Source organism: Pogoniulus pusillus, chromosome 14, assembly GCF_015220805.1.
Source record: "Pogoniulus pusillus isolate bPogPus1 chromosome 14, bPogPus1.pri, whole genome shotgun sequence".
NCBI lineage: Eukaryota > Metazoa > Chordata > Aves > Piciformes > Lybiidae > Pogoniulus > Pogoniulus pusillus.
The window spans coordinates 16,961,800-16,982,163 of record NC_087277.1 but is presented as its reverse complement, the minus strand read 5'-3'; the positions used below and the strand labels follow the sequence as shown (position 1 = coordinate 16,982,163).

The 20,364-nt window shown below is 39.2% G+C and overlaps 1 protein-coding gene across 14 annotated transcripts in view; it reads left to right on the top strand.

Moving 5' to 3' along the window:
• PTK2 (protein tyrosine kinase 2) overlaps window positions 1-20,364 on the top strand; it is a 196,855-nt gene that overhangs the window by 56,036 nt on the left and 120,455 nt on the right. Inside the window, exon 1 of one of the 14 annotated variants that reach the window (XM_064154365.1) lies at window positions 1,799-1,936. The exons of 11 other annotated variants lie outside the window; for them this stretch is intronic. In XM_064154365.1, the coding sequence (XP_064010435.1) occupies window positions 1,837-1,936 (100 nt within the window). In that variant the 5' untranslated portion in view covers window positions 1,799-1,836. Of the gene's footprint in view, window positions 1-1,798; window positions 1,937-16,287; window positions 16,308-20,364 lie in introns of those variants that run through there. 2 more of the 14 variants (XM_064154373.1, XM_064154376.1) reach the window with 2 other exon arrangements.

Here is a 20,364-nt window from a genome sequence, read left to right as displayed (position 1 = left end):
GCAAAGCTGGGAGCTAATTCTTTTTATTCCGGTCATGCTCCTGTGAGGCGAAGCCGTCCGCAGGATCTTCTGCCACCTGACAGCTCTAATGCTTTGGGTGTTTTCCCCCGGCTTTTCAGAATTATTTGAAATGAAAGAGGGCTTGAGCTCTGTTTTGGTTGGGGTGCTTTTTGTTTGTGTAGTTTTTTTTACTTGAAATAATGTGAAGATTTGGCAGCTTTATTTTTGATCTCGCTGGGTTTAGAACCGCTGTGGGTGTAATTCTGTTTTCACTTACCTTGTGGCAGTAGTTTTTAACCGCCTGATGGTAGCGTCTACAAGGGAAGACTAATCCTTTTTTACTTCATGGCTTAGAAGTTGCCACCCATATTATACACACACAGAGAGCCCCAAAGAAACAATAAGTAGCCACAAAGCATGCATTTATTACAGTGGAGGGGGGTGACTTGGAATGGAGTCTTTACAATAATTAGGTGGGCATGAGAAACTCATTCACTTGATGATCTTAACTTGCATCCCAGGACATTAATATTTGCCCTATTGTATAAGGTACTTGTATGTTGATGATGTGGGTGGCAATGTGCATATAATGTGGAAATACGGCTCAAAAAATGTAATAGTCAAAGAATCAAACCCTCCTTAGATAGAAGACAGCTCTAAAAGGTTGAGTGTTGCTCATGATAAGCATAACTTTCCTTGTGTTCACTTTGATTTCAATGTACTTTCTTTTTTGGAAGAGAGCTGGCAGTGGAGTATTGCGTCACTGTAAACTTGGATTACAGACAGAGGCAGTTGCTTCTGAGGTTCAGGGGAGACGAATCTGAGCTCAGCGTTTGGTAGGCGTCGCTGATGATTAGTTGGAAAATGTAACAGTACATCTATTTAGTGTTTTTATTGTCTTGTTGTTTGGAGGACATTGGAAGGAGCATTTAATGCCCTCTTTGTCTTCCATGGTTTCAGCACCTATCTGTTCAGGGTGAGCTAGTATTCAGACTAAACTACACACACGCTGACATGGTAGGAGTAGCACAAATAGTAGAAATAAATAGAAGAAATTGCAGGCTTGAACACCACATCCTGGTAATGTCTTCTGAAGTACAGAAATCTGTCTGTTCACTGGAGAATAAACTAGTAGAGGGTTGTAAACCAATGAGTAACAGTATCTGGAAAAAAGCTAAGACAGAGCCTTTAGTAAAACTTGTTTATCAGGACGGAGTCATAGTGACGTTCTACCTAGTCCTGTGATATTGGATATCGTAAGTATTAAAGGCAAGTAGGTTTCACCTCCTTTGGACCACAGAATAAAAGTAGTCCCAGAGAGTAACTTTCAGAGAAGAAAATAGTTTTAGAAGAAGCAGTAGGTTGCTCCCATCTGTTGTTAGGACTGGTTAGAATTTGGGATATGAGTTTTCTCTCTCGTTCTCCAGCACCAGAGGATGATTGCAGCAGGGCTAGCTGTCTCTTGCAGAAGATGGCTTTGTTGGGCCATGATGAAAGCTGTTGATTCCCCCCTTACCTACTGCAACACCTAAAATGAATGAAACCCCATCCTTCCTTCTCCCCCTGGTTGCCTGTGAAGTGTGGATTGCTTATCCAGCCTCCTCTGCCCCGAAATGGAGAGAAATCATGTAATCGTTTTCTATTCCTGTTGGGGGGGAGGAGGCGGGGGGGGGCACCAGGAGTTGCATAAGAGGACAAAGGCAGCAGCATTTTTGAGGCTGCCAATTGTGATGATTTCTAGAAGAAGCTACAGCTCAGCTTTAGGAAAAAAAAATAGGACAGATGAGAAATAGCTTGTGCTATATTTGTCATGGAATGGTGGCCATTCCTTAGTTGATGAATACTCTGTGTACTGTTCACCAGCTTAACCTTAGGGAAATGAAACGGATCTGGCCTACTTTGATAAGGGCTATGAGATATCTACAGTCAAAGAAAGGTAATATATTAAGAGAAACGTGTAGTTTGGATAGCTTTAGTCTGACTGTTTGGCTTTTCTATTAAAACTGGAGCTTACCTGCAGCAAAAATGGGTAAAACTTTTTAAATTGTTTAAAAATCTTCTAGTGTATATATGTTGTTATCCATAATTGATTTCTGACAGGTCTGTTCTTTTTTTATTGTGGCAGATTAAGATTTCAATGTATGGAGTGTGATCTCACAGCAAATGTTTGTTCTTAAAAAATGCTTTGAAATGTTTGAGTCTGTGTTCATATGGAGTGTGCTTCTGCCTTATTTTTAGTGGTCTTAAATCTGGAATCAGTCTGCTTAACGATACTGTGTGTTGACCTAATTGCAGCCAATTTTGTGCTCTGTGTAGTACGACATCGAAGAATAAGATCCTTGCTGGCTTTATAAAGTATTTGTGTCCGATCTGAGTAGTGTCACTGAATTAAATAATCAGGATCTGCATACTCCAAATTCGAGAATATTTTGACTGGCAAAAGATGGGAACTTGTATATTTTGTTCACTGTCATACTTCTTGTCAGGAAGCAAGTCTGCCTTACTTCAGTAGTGATAGGAGTAAGACATTTTTGGCTGCTTTACTCCTCTCTTCGCTTTATTAAGTAATTTGAAACTTAAAATATCTGTTTCTGGAAAATAAACAGTCTCAAGGTCGATTACAACTTAAAGGGAAGCTGAAGTGGGTATCTGGGTCTCTGAGAAGGCAGCACTTATTCTGCAGCTAAATGCTGAACATCGCTGCCAGCATTATACAGAGATGTTTTCTTTCTGACTGTAACAGTAGACTAGAAAGTAGTCACGGATCATTAAAAACTTCTCACTAACATCTCTAATCTTTGCTAAGATGATTCATGGTGTAATGCACTGTGCTTCGGTTTAGGTACTTCTGCTAGCGATCTTTTTTCCTGAATTTTCATGCCATTTTAAACCAAAAAAGTAACTCAGTGCAAGAAATTTAAGAATGACAGTTGAGGATAGTTGCATAGCTCTGCTGTACTGTTGTAAATTATTCCCAGGCGCAGGAGGTTTCCTCAGTATCTTCCATGTGAAGGGTTCTGTTTAATAATTGATAAACAACATTATGTTGTTTTACTGTATGTCATGTGAGTAGTTAGTGAAGGATGGTAACAGTTCTTGAATTCAACTGACCAGACTAACTTGAAAAGGTCTATACACTGTCTTAGAAGTTTTTGGTGGGATAGGACTTCATTATCTTGGTTTAAAAAGAAAAAAAATTAAGCTAGCTATGTTGTGAAATGTATTTAATCAGCTGGCAAGGACTTACACCCTATTTATTGCAGTCTATTAATGTTGCAATCCTTTTTTAAACTGATAAGCAATTTGAAGTTAAATGTTATTTTCTTTCTAATGGACTGTGCTGTTTCAGGAGGTGTTCAGATGGAACCTACTAGTGATCTGCTGAGTATAAGCAAGATAGTTGCATACATCAGAAAAGTTCAATGCTATGTCTCCTACATCTCCATCTCATAAGTTTTTTGTGGTTTTCACTCCAGCAGACCCTGAATTTGTTGGGTTTTTTGTTTGTTTTATTTTGTTGTTGTTTTTTTTAAGCCATAAGTAGTCACTAAAAAGGACACAGTGGTAGAAATTAAGTAAGGAAGGTTGCTGGTTCTGTGACTTTAGGCAGGTAAACTGTCTTGAAAACAAGATTTATTTTTGATGGAGACAGTGTAGAAGATACTGTGTATTAGGAAAGACAAAAAGGCGTGGTTTTTTTCTTGTTTGGTTTGTTTAGTGTGAATGTTCTGCTGCGTCTTGGTAGTGAGATTCAATTGAGGTAACTGGAGGGAAGAACCCCCTCTTGGACCTTTGGAGATCTGTAGATGCAATTCTAGAATGCCGTGAAGAGCTCTTCCCTTGACACCTGAGGATAAAATAATTTGGAAAAGTCACGACTGTCAGTTGACAGCCTGTTGCTGACCTAGGACATTGGCTACCTCCAAATCATAAATACGCTTAAACGGTGGTTGAACTTCATTAAGTTGGTGGCTTCTTAAGGTGTGAGATTAGTAAACTGTTAAAGCACCTCTTATTTCATTTCATGTGTGCTTGATTTTGGGGGATTTGGTGGGTGTTGAACTTTGTTTGGTGGGATTTTTTTGTCTGTGGCTTTGTTTTTTGTTGTTTGAGTTTTTAAATCTTTGTAGAAGGATCTCATCGAACTGCAAATTTTCAAAAGCAGCTTTAAAACAATTAGTGAAATACTCGTGTATGTTTCGAATTGGGGAATAGCCTGGAAAAGCAGGGGGACTTCTTACAATACAGTGTGTGGTAGTGTTGGTATTCTTCAAAATGTGTAGGGAGTATGAAGCTACGAGAGTACTGATGCATTTCCATTACAGTGATTTGTTTCTTATTCAAAGACTACTAGAATAGAAGATGGAGCCCGAGATACTTATACAAAGAAAGGAAAGTGATTGTTTTATGCATTTGAATAGCAGTCGGTGTTCCTTGTGTAATGGAGATGTATGATCTTATCAGTTGTTGCACCTAGCAATGAACCAGCGAGCCAGCCTGGAATTAAATTCTGAGCTGCTAAGCAAGGAAAACAAAATGTTTAAAATATCCTTTGAAAGATAGATTAGAGAAGGCGCGACAAGCAAAGTGTGGAATTCAGCATTTTAGAAAACGGTGCATTGAGCGAAACACAGTATTTGCGCTGAAATGTTAAACGGGCATTGGTGGCCTTAGTAGCTTCCTTATTCAGTTTATATTTGGCTTTGTTTTTTTGTCACAAGTCGCATTGTTTTTCAAATAGATGACACATCTATACAGAGAGAGGTGTGAGGTGTATGTGCACACGCAGGCTCAGCATCTTTTTTTTCTTAGCCAGTCAGCGTGGCAACTGTTGCGGTGTTGCAAGTTTGGCGTCCTTAGATGCAGAAGGTGATCTCTTCATTTTGTGTTTAGGGAATGGAATTCGTTGGGCACAGTTCACCTTCCTGCACAGCTTGTGTTGGAAAGGCTACTGCAATGAAATAAGCTTTTCTGATGGGTGTTGCATTTTAAAGAAATAGATCTGCTTCTGTCAGCCCTTTCACTTGCCGAAGTGTTGGCCCTTTATTTGCAACTACTGCATTTAATCGATCTTAGTTTTAAAAAATCAACATGCTAGCAAAGAGTATAGAATTTACATTATTACGTTGAAAAACCCATCATGAATATATGTAAATTCATGACCTGACATGGGTTTGTTAAAAACCGGAGGGATCTGAAATTAGTATCAACTGTTACAGTAGACAAGTTTGTACAAGCTCCTGAGTTTTATAAACTAGCACGGCAAAAAAAAAAAAAACAAACCAAAAAAACCCCACACACAACCAGGAGGAAGATGTCTTGGAAAACGTTACGTTAAAATAAGCTTACATACAGCTCACTATAAATGTATTCGATTGTAGCAGTTACAAAAATATTGTAGCATTCATGCGGATTGCATTGTCTTGCAACATGAAAGAGATTACTGCAATATCTGCTGTTGAATCCGTGCTGAGAATTAACATTGCCATTTTTTCAGAATGGGCTGTAAATGGAGAGCGATTGCTGAGGTTATGGAGTTAACTGGTGGTTGCACAGCACTTTACTGACACACAGGAAGGGGGTTAGGTTTTTTCTGCGCTGATACTGAATGTAGCTTAGCAAAGATGTTATGAAAAGTATTTCTGGGTGAACATCAATCCTGCTGAGTCATTTAATTCGAAAAAAAATCTATAAACATTTTTTTTTCTTTTCCATTTGATAACAAAGGTTTGTTTCTTTGCCAGAAGAGAGAGTGCTTATTACTCTTCCCAAGCACTATCACTGCTTACCAAACTCATGTTTTCCCTGACAATGTTTTCAGATCCATAAATCTAAGAACTAGGGACTTGGTTTCTCTTTTTTTTTATTATTTAATTTGGACTCACTCTGAAAATTAAGTTCAGTTCTCTGCTTTATTGAGGAAGTTTCAAGGAATTGCAGTTTTTTCCATGGCCGATGTCTCTTTATCTTGAATAAGTATAGGAAGAAAATCATTGTGACCTTCAGTTCTGCCGTTACTTGGTAGGGCTTCTCACAGCACTGAAAACACTTCAGTGAAGAGTTGTAGAGCATGTCATATCAACAGATGACAAGCATAATAAACCAAAGTTCAGCATTTTAAGGCTGAAAGCTAAACTTTGCCTTCACTTTGATATGAACTGAAAGTCTCTTCTTGTCAGAGGAAATTGAATAATCTTAACCTGGAAAGGCAATGGAACAACTTGTCCTTGGTGCTGTCCTAAAGCTTATCAAGGACAAGGGGATCATTAGGAGCACTCAGCGTGGTTTTACCAAGGGGAAGTCATGTTTGACCAACCTAATAACCTTTTATGAGGACATAACCAGGTAGATTTATGACGGTAGAGCAGTGGGTGTAGTTTATCTTTATTTTAGTAAAGCATTTAATACTGTTTCCTACAGCATCCTTCTGGCTAAACTGAGGCAATGTGGTCTGGATGATCAGGTAGTGAGGTGGATTTGGAACTGGTTGAAGGAAAGAAGCCAGAGTTGTGGTCAATGGGATGGAGTCTAGTTGGAGGCCTGTAACTACCAGGGTCCCAGAGGGGTTGGTACTGGGACCACTTCTGCTCAATATATTCATCAGTGACTTGCATGAGGACAGAGTGCACTGTCAGGAAGTTTGCTGATGACATCAATCTGGGTGGAGTGGTTGCCACACCAGAAGGCTGTGCTGCTGTTCATTGAGACTTGGACAGGCTGAAGGCTTGGACAGGAAGAAATTTAATGAAATTCAGAAAGGGCGAGTGTGGAGTCTTGCACCTGGGAAAGAACAACCCCAGGTATCAGTATTGGTTGAGGACTGACCTATTGGAAGGCAGCAAAGGGAAAAAGGATTTTGGGGTCCTAGTTGATGGGAGGTTAACCATGAGCCAGCAATGTGCTTTTGGGGCCAGGAGGGCCAATGCCATTCTGAGGTGTATTAGAAGAGCTGTGATTAGTAGATCGAAGGAGGTTCTCCTTCCCCTCTACTCTGCCCTGGTGAGGCCGCATCTGGAGTAGTGTGTCCAGTTCTGGGCCCCCCAGTTCAAGAGGGACATAGAACTGCTTGAGGGGGTCTGGCACAGAACCACAGAGATAAAGGGAATGACAATCTCTCTTGAAAGAAGAGACTGAGGGAGCTGGGGCTCTTCAACTTGGAGAAGGCGAGACTGAGATATGACCTCATCAGTGTTTATAAACATGTGAAGGGTGAGTGCCAGGAGGATAGAGGCAGGCTCTTCTCTCTGAAGCCCAATGACAAGACAGCAACAATGAGTGGAAGGTGAGGCATAGGAAGTATCATGTGAACATGAGAAGGAATTTTTTTCCCTGTGAGGGTGACAGAACACTGGAACAGGCTGCCCAGGGGAGTTGTGGAGTCTTCCTCTCTGGAGATATTTAAGACTCGCCTGGACACATTCCTGTGTGATACGGTATAGGAGATCCTTCTCTGACAGGAGGGTTGAACTTGATAATCATTCGAGGTCCCTTCCAGCCCCTGACATTCTGTAATTTTGTGCACTTCTGCACCCAGTATTTAATGAGGCTTCATATGTTAGCTGAATGAGCCCTCAGGGATTTGGCAGTTGCCTTTCAGGATTGGAAGAGACATGGAAACAGTAGTTTTAAACATGCACAAATGAATGATATAAGGTTCTGCTTCTCAGCCTTAGTGAGAATGATGTGCATCGTCTGTATCGTGTGCCTCCTAGTATCTGGCACTGAGGTTGCTGACTAATGATTACAGAACAGTAGTGTCTTTCACATCATACTTTTTCTAATTCCTATAATTACTTGGCCTAAGCCAATTCTACTTAGAAGTGTCAGTACACCCAGACTTCTCATCATTTACATGATACTACTTCTTAATGATGATTGACTAATTATTGCCGAATATTTGGCTTTGGATTCCTGTGTGATTTTTCCCCTTCAAAAAGTAGGTAAGGGTTATTGTACCAAATAACTTCTTCGTCACAAATGGTTGCAGAGTGAGTAATGGTCATCAGTCTTGTTACATCTTTATTTCTAGGGAGGAGGCTGGGAAGGAAATGGAGGTATCTCTGAAGCTTCTCAGATGATGTCTGAAGATAAGGGGCTGTAAGATTAAAACTGCTTCTATAGGTTTTCTTCTGCTACAGCTGCAACTCAGCAACAATCTGTCCTTCTTACTGTTATGGAGAGAAACTAGTGGGAATCATATTCCTGAAATCTTAGAGTGTTCAACTGAAAGGTGGTTTTGTCTAGTGTGTGGCATGATGGTTGGTCGAGATAAACTGAAAGATTCCAACAAAGATATTTCAGAGTAGGACAGCCTTTTCAGCGAGGTCTTAGCAGCTGATTGCCTTACAAGAACCTGCATTGCCAGCTGACTTTAACAGCAGCTATTTGTCCATTCAGGTGTTTGATTGCAGCAGTCTTGAATCATGCTGTCAGAATTAAAGGGACAAATTAAGAAGTCCCTATACACCAGTCTATAGCTATACCTGTTAAAACAGAAGCATATGTGTGCAGTAGATAAATCCTAAGCCTTAATCAGATGGCAGGGAGTCCTCCTTCGGCCATCTGTGTTTGCAGTGCTAGCTGGTATGCTGCTTTTATCATGCAAATAGCGAAGAAATGAATAATTTGCACCCTGACCTGTTGAGCTGTGGAGCACAGTGTCCTCTGGCACAGAGGTGCAATGAGCAGACAGCTGTGCTTGTCAACTCAATTTGTTAATGTTCTGTCAAATAGCTGTAGGTTGCTCCAAAAGTGCTGATTTCCTAGAAATCAAAGTGGTTAACGTGGTCTCTGTGCCAGGTCTGTCTGCAAGGGAGCTGTGACTGTTGGTCACAGTGAGTGGGAACGAGCTGGTAATAAGAATTACCTGATAGCAGGAGCAAGCACACCCGCTACACACCTGGATACACAGAAAGGTCATGTTCATTATTCCTATGTTATGCTGCAGATTTGGCCAGAGATGTGTCTAAACTGCGCAACACCTTCTGGGTGTCTGGTGGGAAGCAGTGGGCTAGGCTGTGCGTCAGTTGATCAGTGGTGCTGCTGTTCTTCCTTCTGAGCAGTGTTAGGTTGGGCAGGCTTAGGTTCTGGGAGAGAGTAAAGGGAGGAGGGAGAGAATAATGCTTATTTAGTGTTTCTGTGAATACAGTGCATCTACTTTAAAATGTTTTACTCCTGTGATTTAATATTTTTTAATTTTGCTGTCTGTGACTTACTCCGTTTTTTACTTGAAGATTTTATCTAGCTATGTTTTGTTGTGTCTCGACACAGCTTAAAGTGGTTTTACTTGGCTGTTAGGTGTGCTTGTCTATATTGTGTGTTTGTGTACCTACACAAGCTGTTGATAAACTATATTGATTTATTGTAATGCTTTTATTTAAAGAATCAGCCAATGATGCCTTAAGCCAATCAATATTTTCCTGCTCAGTGATAGGAACAACAAGTTGAGCAAACTTCAGGTTTTTAAATAACACTGCATTTGAGAGAGCAGAAGCCATTTGTTACCTTTTGCTAGAGTGACTGGTGTTTGGACAGAGAGTGTGACAATTGACTGTGGATCTTAGTGTTTCCATCTCCTATCTCTGTGGTATATGTTATGCTTCAGCCCTGGAATAATCATGAAACAGGAGTTAATCTATAATGTTTTTTAACTTATTACCATCAATGTTTTTTTTGATGGAATATTTTTTGGTCTTTTAATTTCACTTTACTCTTTATATTGAATCTACACACAATTTATTATGATATTTTCAGTTCTCTTGAAAATGGAATATAAAAGCAGTGTCACTCCTCCAATGGGAAAAATGTTTGTCAGAGCTAGCAGTAGATAGAATGTAAGCTATTACATTTCTGTTCTTTCAAGGGCAGTCAGCCTGCTGTGATGCAACAGAAATGCTCATAAGATGTGTCCTTTGACTGTGTAGGGCTAAGTGGTTTCAGGTTTTGAACACCACCTTCCTTATTGTGATGCATGTATGTGCTTATTGCCTGACCATAAATGCACTTGAATATTCAAATCTGTTTCCATAGAAATCCAGATGTATGGACACTGCTTTGCAAAACTAAGGCTTATACTGAAGAAGGGTCGATCTTATTGGTCTGTTAATTATGGCATGTTTTCTTTGACATTGGTGGTACAGTGTAATTTGGCACTGAATTTATAGATGTCCTGTTATTTTTGGCTTTTATTACTATTTCTTTGTGTTCTTTTCCCTTTCCTCTCACTCCTTTCAAGTCACAGAGATGTTTGTTTTATCACTCTGACCTGTTTTGTTTAGCATGTAAGAGTAGATTAAATCAATGTTATAATAACATGATTTATAAGTTCAGAGCTTTCTGTCAAAACAAAATGTTCTTAAGAATATTTCTAACATAATTTGTTATCTCTTCTTTAGTCTTAATTTTGTTGCATCAAAGCAAACCAGGAGCCTTTCCTGGAAGAGTTGACAAACTCTATCCAAGATAAGTTCTTCGTAAATATCTGACCCATGCACACCTTCATTAAATGCCTTAAAAAACAAAGCATCAAGCTAAATGTGTAAATTCAAGATGGAATATATGCTATGCAGCAATGTATTCTTTCTTCAGTATAATACGTGTGGAACGTGAATATGCTATTTGGTCTTCCCCCTTCATCATTTGCTTTTATAAATTAAAAACTCTAATTTCAGGTCTTTTTTCTAATATATCAGGTATTTTATAGGTGTCAGAAAATAATTGAAGGCTGGCATACCAGTGAAATACTTCAAAAAAATAGAATTCCTCTCCTTTTAAAATATTGTTTAAATGACTGAATTGTTGTGTGTAGGGTAAAATGGATAAGAAACACTTTAAGAAATAATCTAGTAGATCATAAATGTGAATTAAATAGAAACCATATCAAGTTTTATTTAGTGTTGGTGTTGTCTTCCTCTCTGAAACCTTTGAGCTGTGAATTTCTTCTGGTTACTTAAAATACAGGCTCTTCAGCTGTTTTGTTGGAAAATAATCCAGGGCACAGACTCGGGATGTAGAAAGCCTTCCGTGTCTCAAGTTGGCCATAAAAACCTCAACTCGGATAAAGAAATGTTGAAAGAAATGCATCTCTATGACCTTCAGCAAGAGCCTGGTATGGGAATAAGTCAAAATCTATAAGTCAGTGGGGGCAGGCTATGCTGCCACTCTTGCAGTAAAGAAACATGCTAGCATCTGTTCCTGAAGGGCTGCTTTTCCTGACACCTACACCCTTTTCGTGTGTGTCTTCTTTTTTCCTATGAAGTACAGTGGTGGAAGAGCCTCTGCAGCACAAAGTTGTTGCTGTAAGAAATAATTTTTTCAGAGGAAGAGAGGAGCAGGGATGTTTTCAGTCTCTGACATCTCAAATGAGAAGTTAGTATTACATGGTAATGAATCAGAGTTTGCTCTTTCTCCTTAAAACGTTATAAATATATAGCCTTGCAATAATTGGAAGATGATGCCTTGGCAGAAGGTGTTTGTTTAGGGGGTTGATCTTTTCTTCACTTGAAAGGGTAAACCAGTATCTCATCAAGTATGCTGCTCTGTGCTCCTGGTTCTATCAGCAAAGTATTCTTTTCACTCAAAGTGGGAAAACTCATTTCCTTCTGGAGTGTGAAAATAATCTGCAGCTTATTTCTTCAGAGCAAAAATCTTATTAACTCTTAAAAGTCTCAAATTTTGTATTTATGGTGGTGGAACTTTGACTGGTGACATCTGCCAGACCCTAACAGCAGACCCATATATACACTGCATCCCAGAAGGCACTTCTTTGTTGTCCAAGTGGAACAAAAGTGTTCCTGAAGGCTGACAAGCTCTATTTTTTGCTTTTTGCCTCTCTAATCACCTTTTTGGTGTCCATCATTCCTCTGATCAGTGTTGTCTTTGACAGATGAATATAGCTGCATTTTAAGTGAGCTTTCCTCTTTGAATGCCTGTCATCTGTGAAACTCACTTCACTTGCTCAGTGAAATATCCTGTAGCTGATTAAAATGTAATGGAATCATGTTTCAGACAAATGCTGAACACCTTTAAAACACATCCTTTGACATTTACAAAATACTGGGAAGTAATTAGAGGTTAGATGTGCTCCTGTTGCCAGCCACCATGCCAGGCATATTATAAATTAACTTATTTCCTTTACCCTTCCATGTAGTTACTTGTTTTATCATGTTTAAATGGTCTCTGGCCAAAAACCTCTAACTGAGCACGTGATTCTTCTACCACCTCTTTAAATACTGATCGCTGGATGAAGATGTGTAGATGGTTGACTATCAGATGCTTTGCTGATTTTTGGTACAGACTGCAACTACTCATCAAGGTCTGCCTTGTTTGGGCTGCTAACAATCTTTACTTGTCTGTCCTGTTCCCCAGGAATGTCATTAACTTCTGCTCCTGCTCAATTTATTGCAATTATGAATTTCATTGATAAACTTTTATCAAATGATAAAATCTGTTCTAGTACCAGAGCTACTATCCAACCTGCTAGAAAACACTCTGCTCCTAAAAAAAAAAAAGGAAATGAATTGTTTTGAGTAAGCTAAGTAATTAGACTTCTTATCTCTTTTGCTTCTAAGGCTTTCAGCTCATGTACCGTCGTCAGAAACCCAAGTCAGAAGCCTCACCTTTTAATGGTAAAAGTTGCTAGACAAGTGAGGCTGTGATCCATTTCTGTCAATGTGTTCAGGATTTCACAAGTACCCTTTCCATGCATTTTGTAAGACCACCAAGGTCCATGCTGCAAAACATACCATCAAAATTGTTGTTGTGTTGTTTTTTTTATAAAGCTAGTTGTAACGCAAAAGAACACTTTGTACTAAAGCAGCTGTAATTGTCCAGTTTATAAACATTCTAAACCAGGAAGTGAGTGCAAGATAAAGTCTTGTTGCTCCACTTGTAGGAAATCTGAGAATGATGTGAAAATAATTAAAAGCAATTACTGTGTCACAGAAGTGACAGAGTCAGAAGAGACTTCAGGGATTATCTAGTTTCAACCCTCCTGCCATGACAGGGACATCCTCCACTAGATAGGCTACCCAAAGCCACATCCAGCCTGGCCTTAACTTCCAGTGATAGGGCTTCCACCACCTTCCTGGGCAACCTGTTCCAGTGTCTCACCACCCTCATGGTGAAGAACTTCTTCCCAATGTTTGCTCTGAATCTACCCTTCTCTAGCTTAGATCCATTCCTCCTAGTCCTATCACTACCCAGTATCCTAAAGAGTCCCTCATCAGCTTTCTTGTAGGCCCTCTTCAGATATTGGAAGGCCACAATAAGGTCTCCTCAGAGCCTTCTCTTCTCCAAACTGTACATCCCCAACTCTCTCACCATGTCCTTATAGGAGAGGTGCTCCAGCCCTCTCATCATCCTTGTGGCCCTTTTCTGGACACATACTAGCATGTCCATACCTATCTTGTAGTAGAGGTTCCAGAACTGGACAGAGTACTCCAGGTGGGGCCAGGGGGGAGAATTGCCTCTCTCCACCTGCTAGAGACATGTCTCTTGATGCAGCCCAAGATACAGTTGGCTCTCTGGGCTGCAAGTGTAGACTGGTGGCTCATATTGAGCTTCTCATCTACCAGCCCCCCAAAGTTCTGTTCTTCAGGGCTGCTCTCAAGCCAGTCACTGTCCAGTTCTAAAGGAGGAGAGGAGGGAAAAAATTAAAATTGAAAATGACTCTTGGTTAAAATTCAAGTTATTTTTGCCTTCTTTAAATGAATTCAGAGAAAGATAGGTTCAGCCTCTGGTTGATGTGTTTATTTACTCCTCCCAGGGTGTACCCAAGACCAGTGAGCTGGCATAAAACTGAGAAACATCTTCCTTCCTACTACTGGCCATGTGTTTCTGCTATTTACTTTGTGTTGATTCCAGAGCTTTTTAGAACTACTCTTGAGCCACTTGCTTTAAATGGAGCTCCCCTCCAAAAGACAAAGCCCAAACAACAACCAACCAACCAACAACAACAAAACCCAACAAACCCAAGCTAAGCCCCCACCAAACCCATGGAAGAAGAAGCCTAGAGTGATTTCTTCTGTCTTAAGCAAAAGCAGCTAAAAACTGTTTAGGAGGCAGAAGGATGCCACAGAAGGGGGGGAAGTAAGGAGTGCATGAGGAAATGCTTGGCAGAGAGAAGAGAGGTAACAAGCTCCACAGCTTTGGCAGCAGCAAGGATGAATTGATCAAATTAAGTTGGTTCATCAGTCTGTGTTGATGACTTATTTGTCTTTGAAAAATTAACTCAAAGCTCTGTAAAAAGATTTTCCTCAGATACAATCATATATTGGCTCTGTAGTGTCTTACAGAGGCAGACATGAGAAACAAAACTTAAATTCTTTTAATGATATTTGAGCCTCCATGATATAGGGGAACTTGAACTGTGTAAAAGAAAATACTTGACTTTTCTTTTTACAAAAACATTTAAGTAGTCTAACATAGTATCTTTATTACTTTTGTACATATATATATGAGCTCTTAAAAAGATGAGAATACACAACATAGGCTTCTCTGCTGCATTCATCAATACGCTTTTCTCTAGGATTCTTTAATTTTCTAAATTCTTCTATTCAAGAAAATTATCAGAATGTTGACTTTTTTTGTTAGTTTTCTGACTTGGTATCAATGTTTTCCAAGCCTGGAAGTTGTGGTCCTGCACTGGCAATTACTGACTTGATAAAATATATGAAACAATAAGGCGTAACATCTATATTTTCATCTGAACTTCCTGGAAGCACCAAGGGTCTTATTTCAGCTTCAACAGTAGAAGCAAAAGATTAAGGTTTTATGGGCATTCTTAAGGTAAAACTGGATCAAACCAGTGGTACACTTTGACAGTGTCTCCTGGTTTTGACTCTTTCAGGAGACCATGCGAGTGTGACTATTGCCTGCAGCCCCCTTCTTGTCTCTTCCACGGCATTAGGGACTTTCAGACAATGTTTTAATATCCACTCATGTGCCTGTTGTCCATACTTTCTTAATTTGCTGATACTGTCTGCCTCTACAGCCTGCTGTCCACTACCTCCTGCTCTTTTGATTGAAACTGATTAGGAGATTATTTTAGGGTTCAATTTTTCCACTATCATGAGTTCTGCAAATATGGATCAAGTTCTTTGCCAGAGGATTAGCTTTTTTAGGTTCTACTCACATGGTTGCTGCTCTGCCCCTTAATCATTTTAGCTGCACTTCTCTGGACAGTGCTCAAGATGTGTTGGAGGTTCTGTTGACTTTTCTGCTCTGCGTCTTGTAGCTAAAATAGAATAACTGTAATCCATAGTTCTCTGCTGGCAAGGGACTATGCGATGCTGAAGATACTAGACACCTACCCCTCACCTTTAAACTCCAACAGAGCTTCCAAGTTTCAAGACGAAAATTAACAGTGCAATGAAATACTGTATCCTTAATTTGGAATACTTATTAGTTTTATCCTTGTTTCTCAGTCTGCATAGGGGTTTGAGTAGACAGCAAGTGCCTCTGACCTGTGAAATACTGAAAAATTATATTCTCCAGATTGTGTTACCACAACTGTTCAGTATTCTGGCTTTGTGTGGAAATGTATGCATGTTCATATATGTTAAAGCACATGTGCTCCTTGCTGAAGGAGGCTTGTTTGGTATATTTTCTCTAGCTAACGTTAAGTACTTTAAAAGATTTGCTCAAGCATATTAAGAACACAGCAAATAACTGAAACTACTTCCTGGAGGTCATGTGCAAAGGTTTTTTAATAGATCCTCATCTAAGAGATTGTACATTCAGGCTTTAAAAAATTTGCATATGTTCAAGAAGCTCTCTCAAATAATACTTGTGTTAATTCTAATAGAGATTGAAGGGAGGCTGGATTGATGACTCTGTGTGCATTGTTGGCTTATGGAGATGTCTTGTTTGTGCAACACCAGCTTGATTTATTACCACTTGCTGTTTCTGCAAATGGTCAGATTGTTGTACACAAATTACATGTTTCATCACTGTGATGTGGTGGGTAAGTGATTTATTATTGCCAGAGAAATAATAGAACAAAATAAAAACACCCTATGAAGAAACAGCTTCTTATTTATAATCAAATATTTATAAAAAGATTAAATAAATTCACATGAATTCTGGGAAAGTAATTTACCTGATTTTTGCAGGTTTGCCCAAGTTTCTTGACCATGAGGAAGGTGTTGCACCAGCCATCCCTTCTGTCCTTTGATGCCTTTGCATGATAAGGGAGGGCAGACAGTGATGGTTTTGGACACAATGTTTGTGCTCATTAGTTTACTGATGGATTATCACAGAATGTGCAAAGACTGAGTTTCTACAGTGATTTTTCATTTTCCCCCCAGGTATGGAGTCATTTAATTATCTGCTCTTTTTGGCCTCACTCCAAGTTGTTTGAAATTAAAGAAGTGTCAGTAATAAATGCATGGGTTTGTTCAGACGGGATGAGGGAGACTGGGTGAAACAACAAAATTAGTTGCTTTAATGGAACAGTCTTGCACACCTGTTGAGGCAAAGCATGACTTGGTTTTGACCTAGGATAATCCTGGGAGGGAGGACAGAGTGTAGACAAAAACATGGCCAGGCTTGCTGTGGTCAAGTATTTAGTGAGATGCCTTGCATGATTTCTCCCACAATTTAGAGAGATGGAAATTATTCAGTCTAATTTTAATGGAAACTTGCCTTGCTGTAGGGGATTGAACCCAGCTTTTTGGGTTCCAGTTAATTTTCTGTCCTTTGAAGTACTAAGTTTTACTTTCACAGAGCTTTGTTGAAAGAAGCCCAGAAGTAAATGTGTTTGAACTGATTAATACATAGTTTAGGGCTTTTTTACCATATTAAAAACCTAAGGAAATAGTGACTTAGTTGGCAGTAGAATACTCTGATTGCAGCTGTTAGCCTTCAACTTGGGTTTTAACCTTTCTGAGATTATATTGATTGTGTGGCTTATTTAATGCAAAGTTAAAACTTTGGCTGAACAAACATATGCAATGGAGTGTGTTATAGAAAAAAAAAGTTTTCTGTAATCAGTTGTTTGTCTTCTGTTCCCATTTCTGCATATTGAGGAAAGCCTTACTGTGAACCCACTTTATATCCTAGTCAAGTTACCAAAGTGACAGCTTAAAATAATGATTTCCTTATTTTTCAGTGCAATGCAAATGTTGAACCTCAGGACCTGTAGTACATTAAACATGTTCCTTTAAACTCAGGGAGGGTTCAATAGCTTTGTGTTAGTAGATTGAAAGTAAAAGACTGAAAAATATCTCTGGTGTGGGCTACGGGTGGTGTCTGGGATGGCACCATTCTTCCGAACTCTTCAGTGGTGGTGGTTCTAGTCAAAGACTTAAATGGAGCATGCTCAGGAAAACCCCACAAGAGTACATAATATATAATTCATAGATACTAAAAATAACAAAGTGATTGAAACTCCCAGTACATGTGGAGCACACAGTACAGAGTTCCCTAAGTTTGTGGGGAGGGTGTGGGGATAGAGACTATGTGCACGGGAGGATTCCAGTTGCTGTGAAATAGAGAGTGCAGAGATGGAGGTCCTGAGTTTAGCTTCTGCCCTGCACTCTCGGAGCCACCTTGAATGAAAGCATTGGTAAAGAATCTGTGAATACTCTTCTCCAGCGAATGGATGCAGAATCGTTGGTATTGACCTCAGGAGTCTGGAGATGGCTCTCCTGTACTCTTTTGAGTGGAGGAGAGGATCTGGATTTTGAGTTTTTAAAGTACAAATCTTTAAATGGGCTATACAGTGAGTCTCTCTCTGCTCCTAGCTTGACTGTACTCAGATGTATTAGTGATTGTGGTAGAGGCTTGAACTTTTGCCTATTCCTTGATCGTGTCAGTGCATGACTCCTGAAGGATATGATCTGAATTCTTGCCAGGTATTATGCTCTTGACTTGACCATTAAATCAAATGCCACATTTAAAAAGGTTTTACTTACCATCTTTCATGAATTAAGCTAATTATGCTGGCCCTTCTATATTCGAGTGCTGTAAGTAGAGATTTTAAGAGGAATGAATGTGTAGCTAAAAGAAGGGCTGGTGCTTAGCTCCTCAAACACAGCGTGGAGTCTTGAGTAGACAAGAACTTTGATTCCTAAGGGGATCCAAGGTATCACAACTACTCTGCTCTTCGAGACAGCCCCCACAGCTGAACCTATGAAAATCACTGTTTTTTTTCTGTATGAAGATACACAGAAGCATAATCTCAAAAATACCATGATTAGTATGGTCAGCCTACACTGAACTTGAATTCAGTCACTCGAATGACTTGATTCTTAATTTTCCTCTGTATACCAGAAGCTGTAATTACTGGCTTTGAAAAACACTTGAACCAGAATAGGCTTAAGTAAAACTGTTTACAAGTCACTGGATGTTGTATTAGGCTGTTGTCATGCAACAAAAGATGGTGACTGCTGTCATGCTTTGTTCTTTTGAGCATTTAAGTGTTTTTTGTCTAATGTATGCTTCTGGTTAAAACTGTATTAAGTGTGACAAAAAACTGAAAACCTATATAGATGTTTTGAAATCTAGGGCTGGGATGGTGTCACTGAGTATATAAGACAAGGAAAGGTAGTTTTAAAGACAAATGGTAGCCAAACCCAGATGTGTAAAGCTGTAATGGTGCATGTCCAGAATACCTTGCTTCTAACTTTAGCTGCTTCTACTTCTATTCACTTCTAGTTTATTTCTGAGAACCATGCTTGTGTTAGGACTAATTCTAGTTAGTTTTTACTGTTCTAGGAAGAGAGTAAATTTTTACTGCTTCTCTTGAATTCTAAAGCTGGTCAGAAGAAGAGCTCATGCTATGAAGGGCCCCCACGGAGCAATGTTTCAATAAATTGTGGAGAAAGGACTGCTTGAACTTGTACAGCTTACTTCACTCTCTTGATGCTCATAAGAGGAGCTGCTGCCAACCAGTAGTGCAACTTCCAAAGAGATTTTTATTTTAACCTTCATTTTAAAAATACAGAGTTGTTACTTGCTCATTACATTGCCTTAAAAAAACCCCACAACACTATAATTCTCTACAGTTTGCTAGAGAAATTCAAATGATCAGCAACAGAAAATGTAAGGAGAGATTAGTGTGTTTACTTGGCTTTCAGTGGTACCAAGGGATCGCAGTGAAAGTTCAGAGTGCTATTGAGAAATTAGGCAAGTCTCTAGCTGGATACCCTGTTCTAATTAAAGCATGTGCAGGCACTGATTTTTCTTGTATTCCCAATGCAACTGATGTTTCATCATTATTAAACTTTTTTATATTAAAAATAGAAATTGGTGCCAACTCCAAAGGGAATTGATGGCAGTACAAATTATGCAATGTTGCAATAAAATTGGGTTAAACCAAGTGTTTAAGGTATGTCAGGACTTAATCCTATGGGATTCTTGATTAGAAGGATGATTTGAAGGTCACACTCTGTCCATCCTGTAAGACATCTTGGTGAAATTTGAGATGCTGCTTGACAGTACAAATAGCTCAGCCAACTCTGAGTACCATGAAACTTTTTTCTTTCTATTCATCTCATGATATAGTCCTACCTAACAGGCTGCTGCTTCTGCCACGCTTCACAAAAGTGACTGACCTGTCCTTAACACAGCCTGCATTAGTAGCAGCTGTATGTGGAATATGTCCCTTATCAAGTTAATTGAAATGATTGAAACAAATTTTCTTATGTTGGCAACTTTTGCTGCTAAATTTATTTTGGCTTTGGTCAGTATTACTTTTTTAATGTTGGTTTTTCCAGTGTATTTCTAAAATACGTAATTCTGCCAAGGAAGAAAAACTTGTCTTTGTGTTTTGAGCTGTACCGAGACCTAGAGTTAGTAACCAGGCAGTATTCTCCAAGGGGAAAAAACTCCAAATATTCAGAAGAATTTCCAGTACCAGGCTGTTCTTCCATTTCATGTAGATACAATGAAATAGTTGATGTGTCAGTTCAAACTAAAATAGATTCTAAAAACTCAAGTTATAAATTGTTTTAATGTGGCTGGCTAAGCTGCTTTATAGTTTGACCTGAAGGCCTTGATAAATGCTTTTGACTGCAAATAAAATGCTTAAAAATACATATATGCCTGGAGGAGGAGGGAGAGAGCAGTGACCAGGAGGGGCTCAGCGAAGAGGCAGCAAGAGAAATGCTTCTTGGATATAGTTACAGCAAATATATCTCCAAAAAGTGAATATAGCTGAAAGATGTTAAAGGTGTAATAAAGAATTGCTGCTTTTTTTTTTCCTCTTTGAATATCAATATGAGCAGAAAGAGGAATGAGGAAAATAAACTCAATAGGAAACAAACAGGGACTTCCCAATGTGACTTAGAAAATAGCTGTAATTACTGACTATTTCTGAAGGCAAAAGTGAAAACAGAAAAATATAGCCTTTATCTTCTCTCT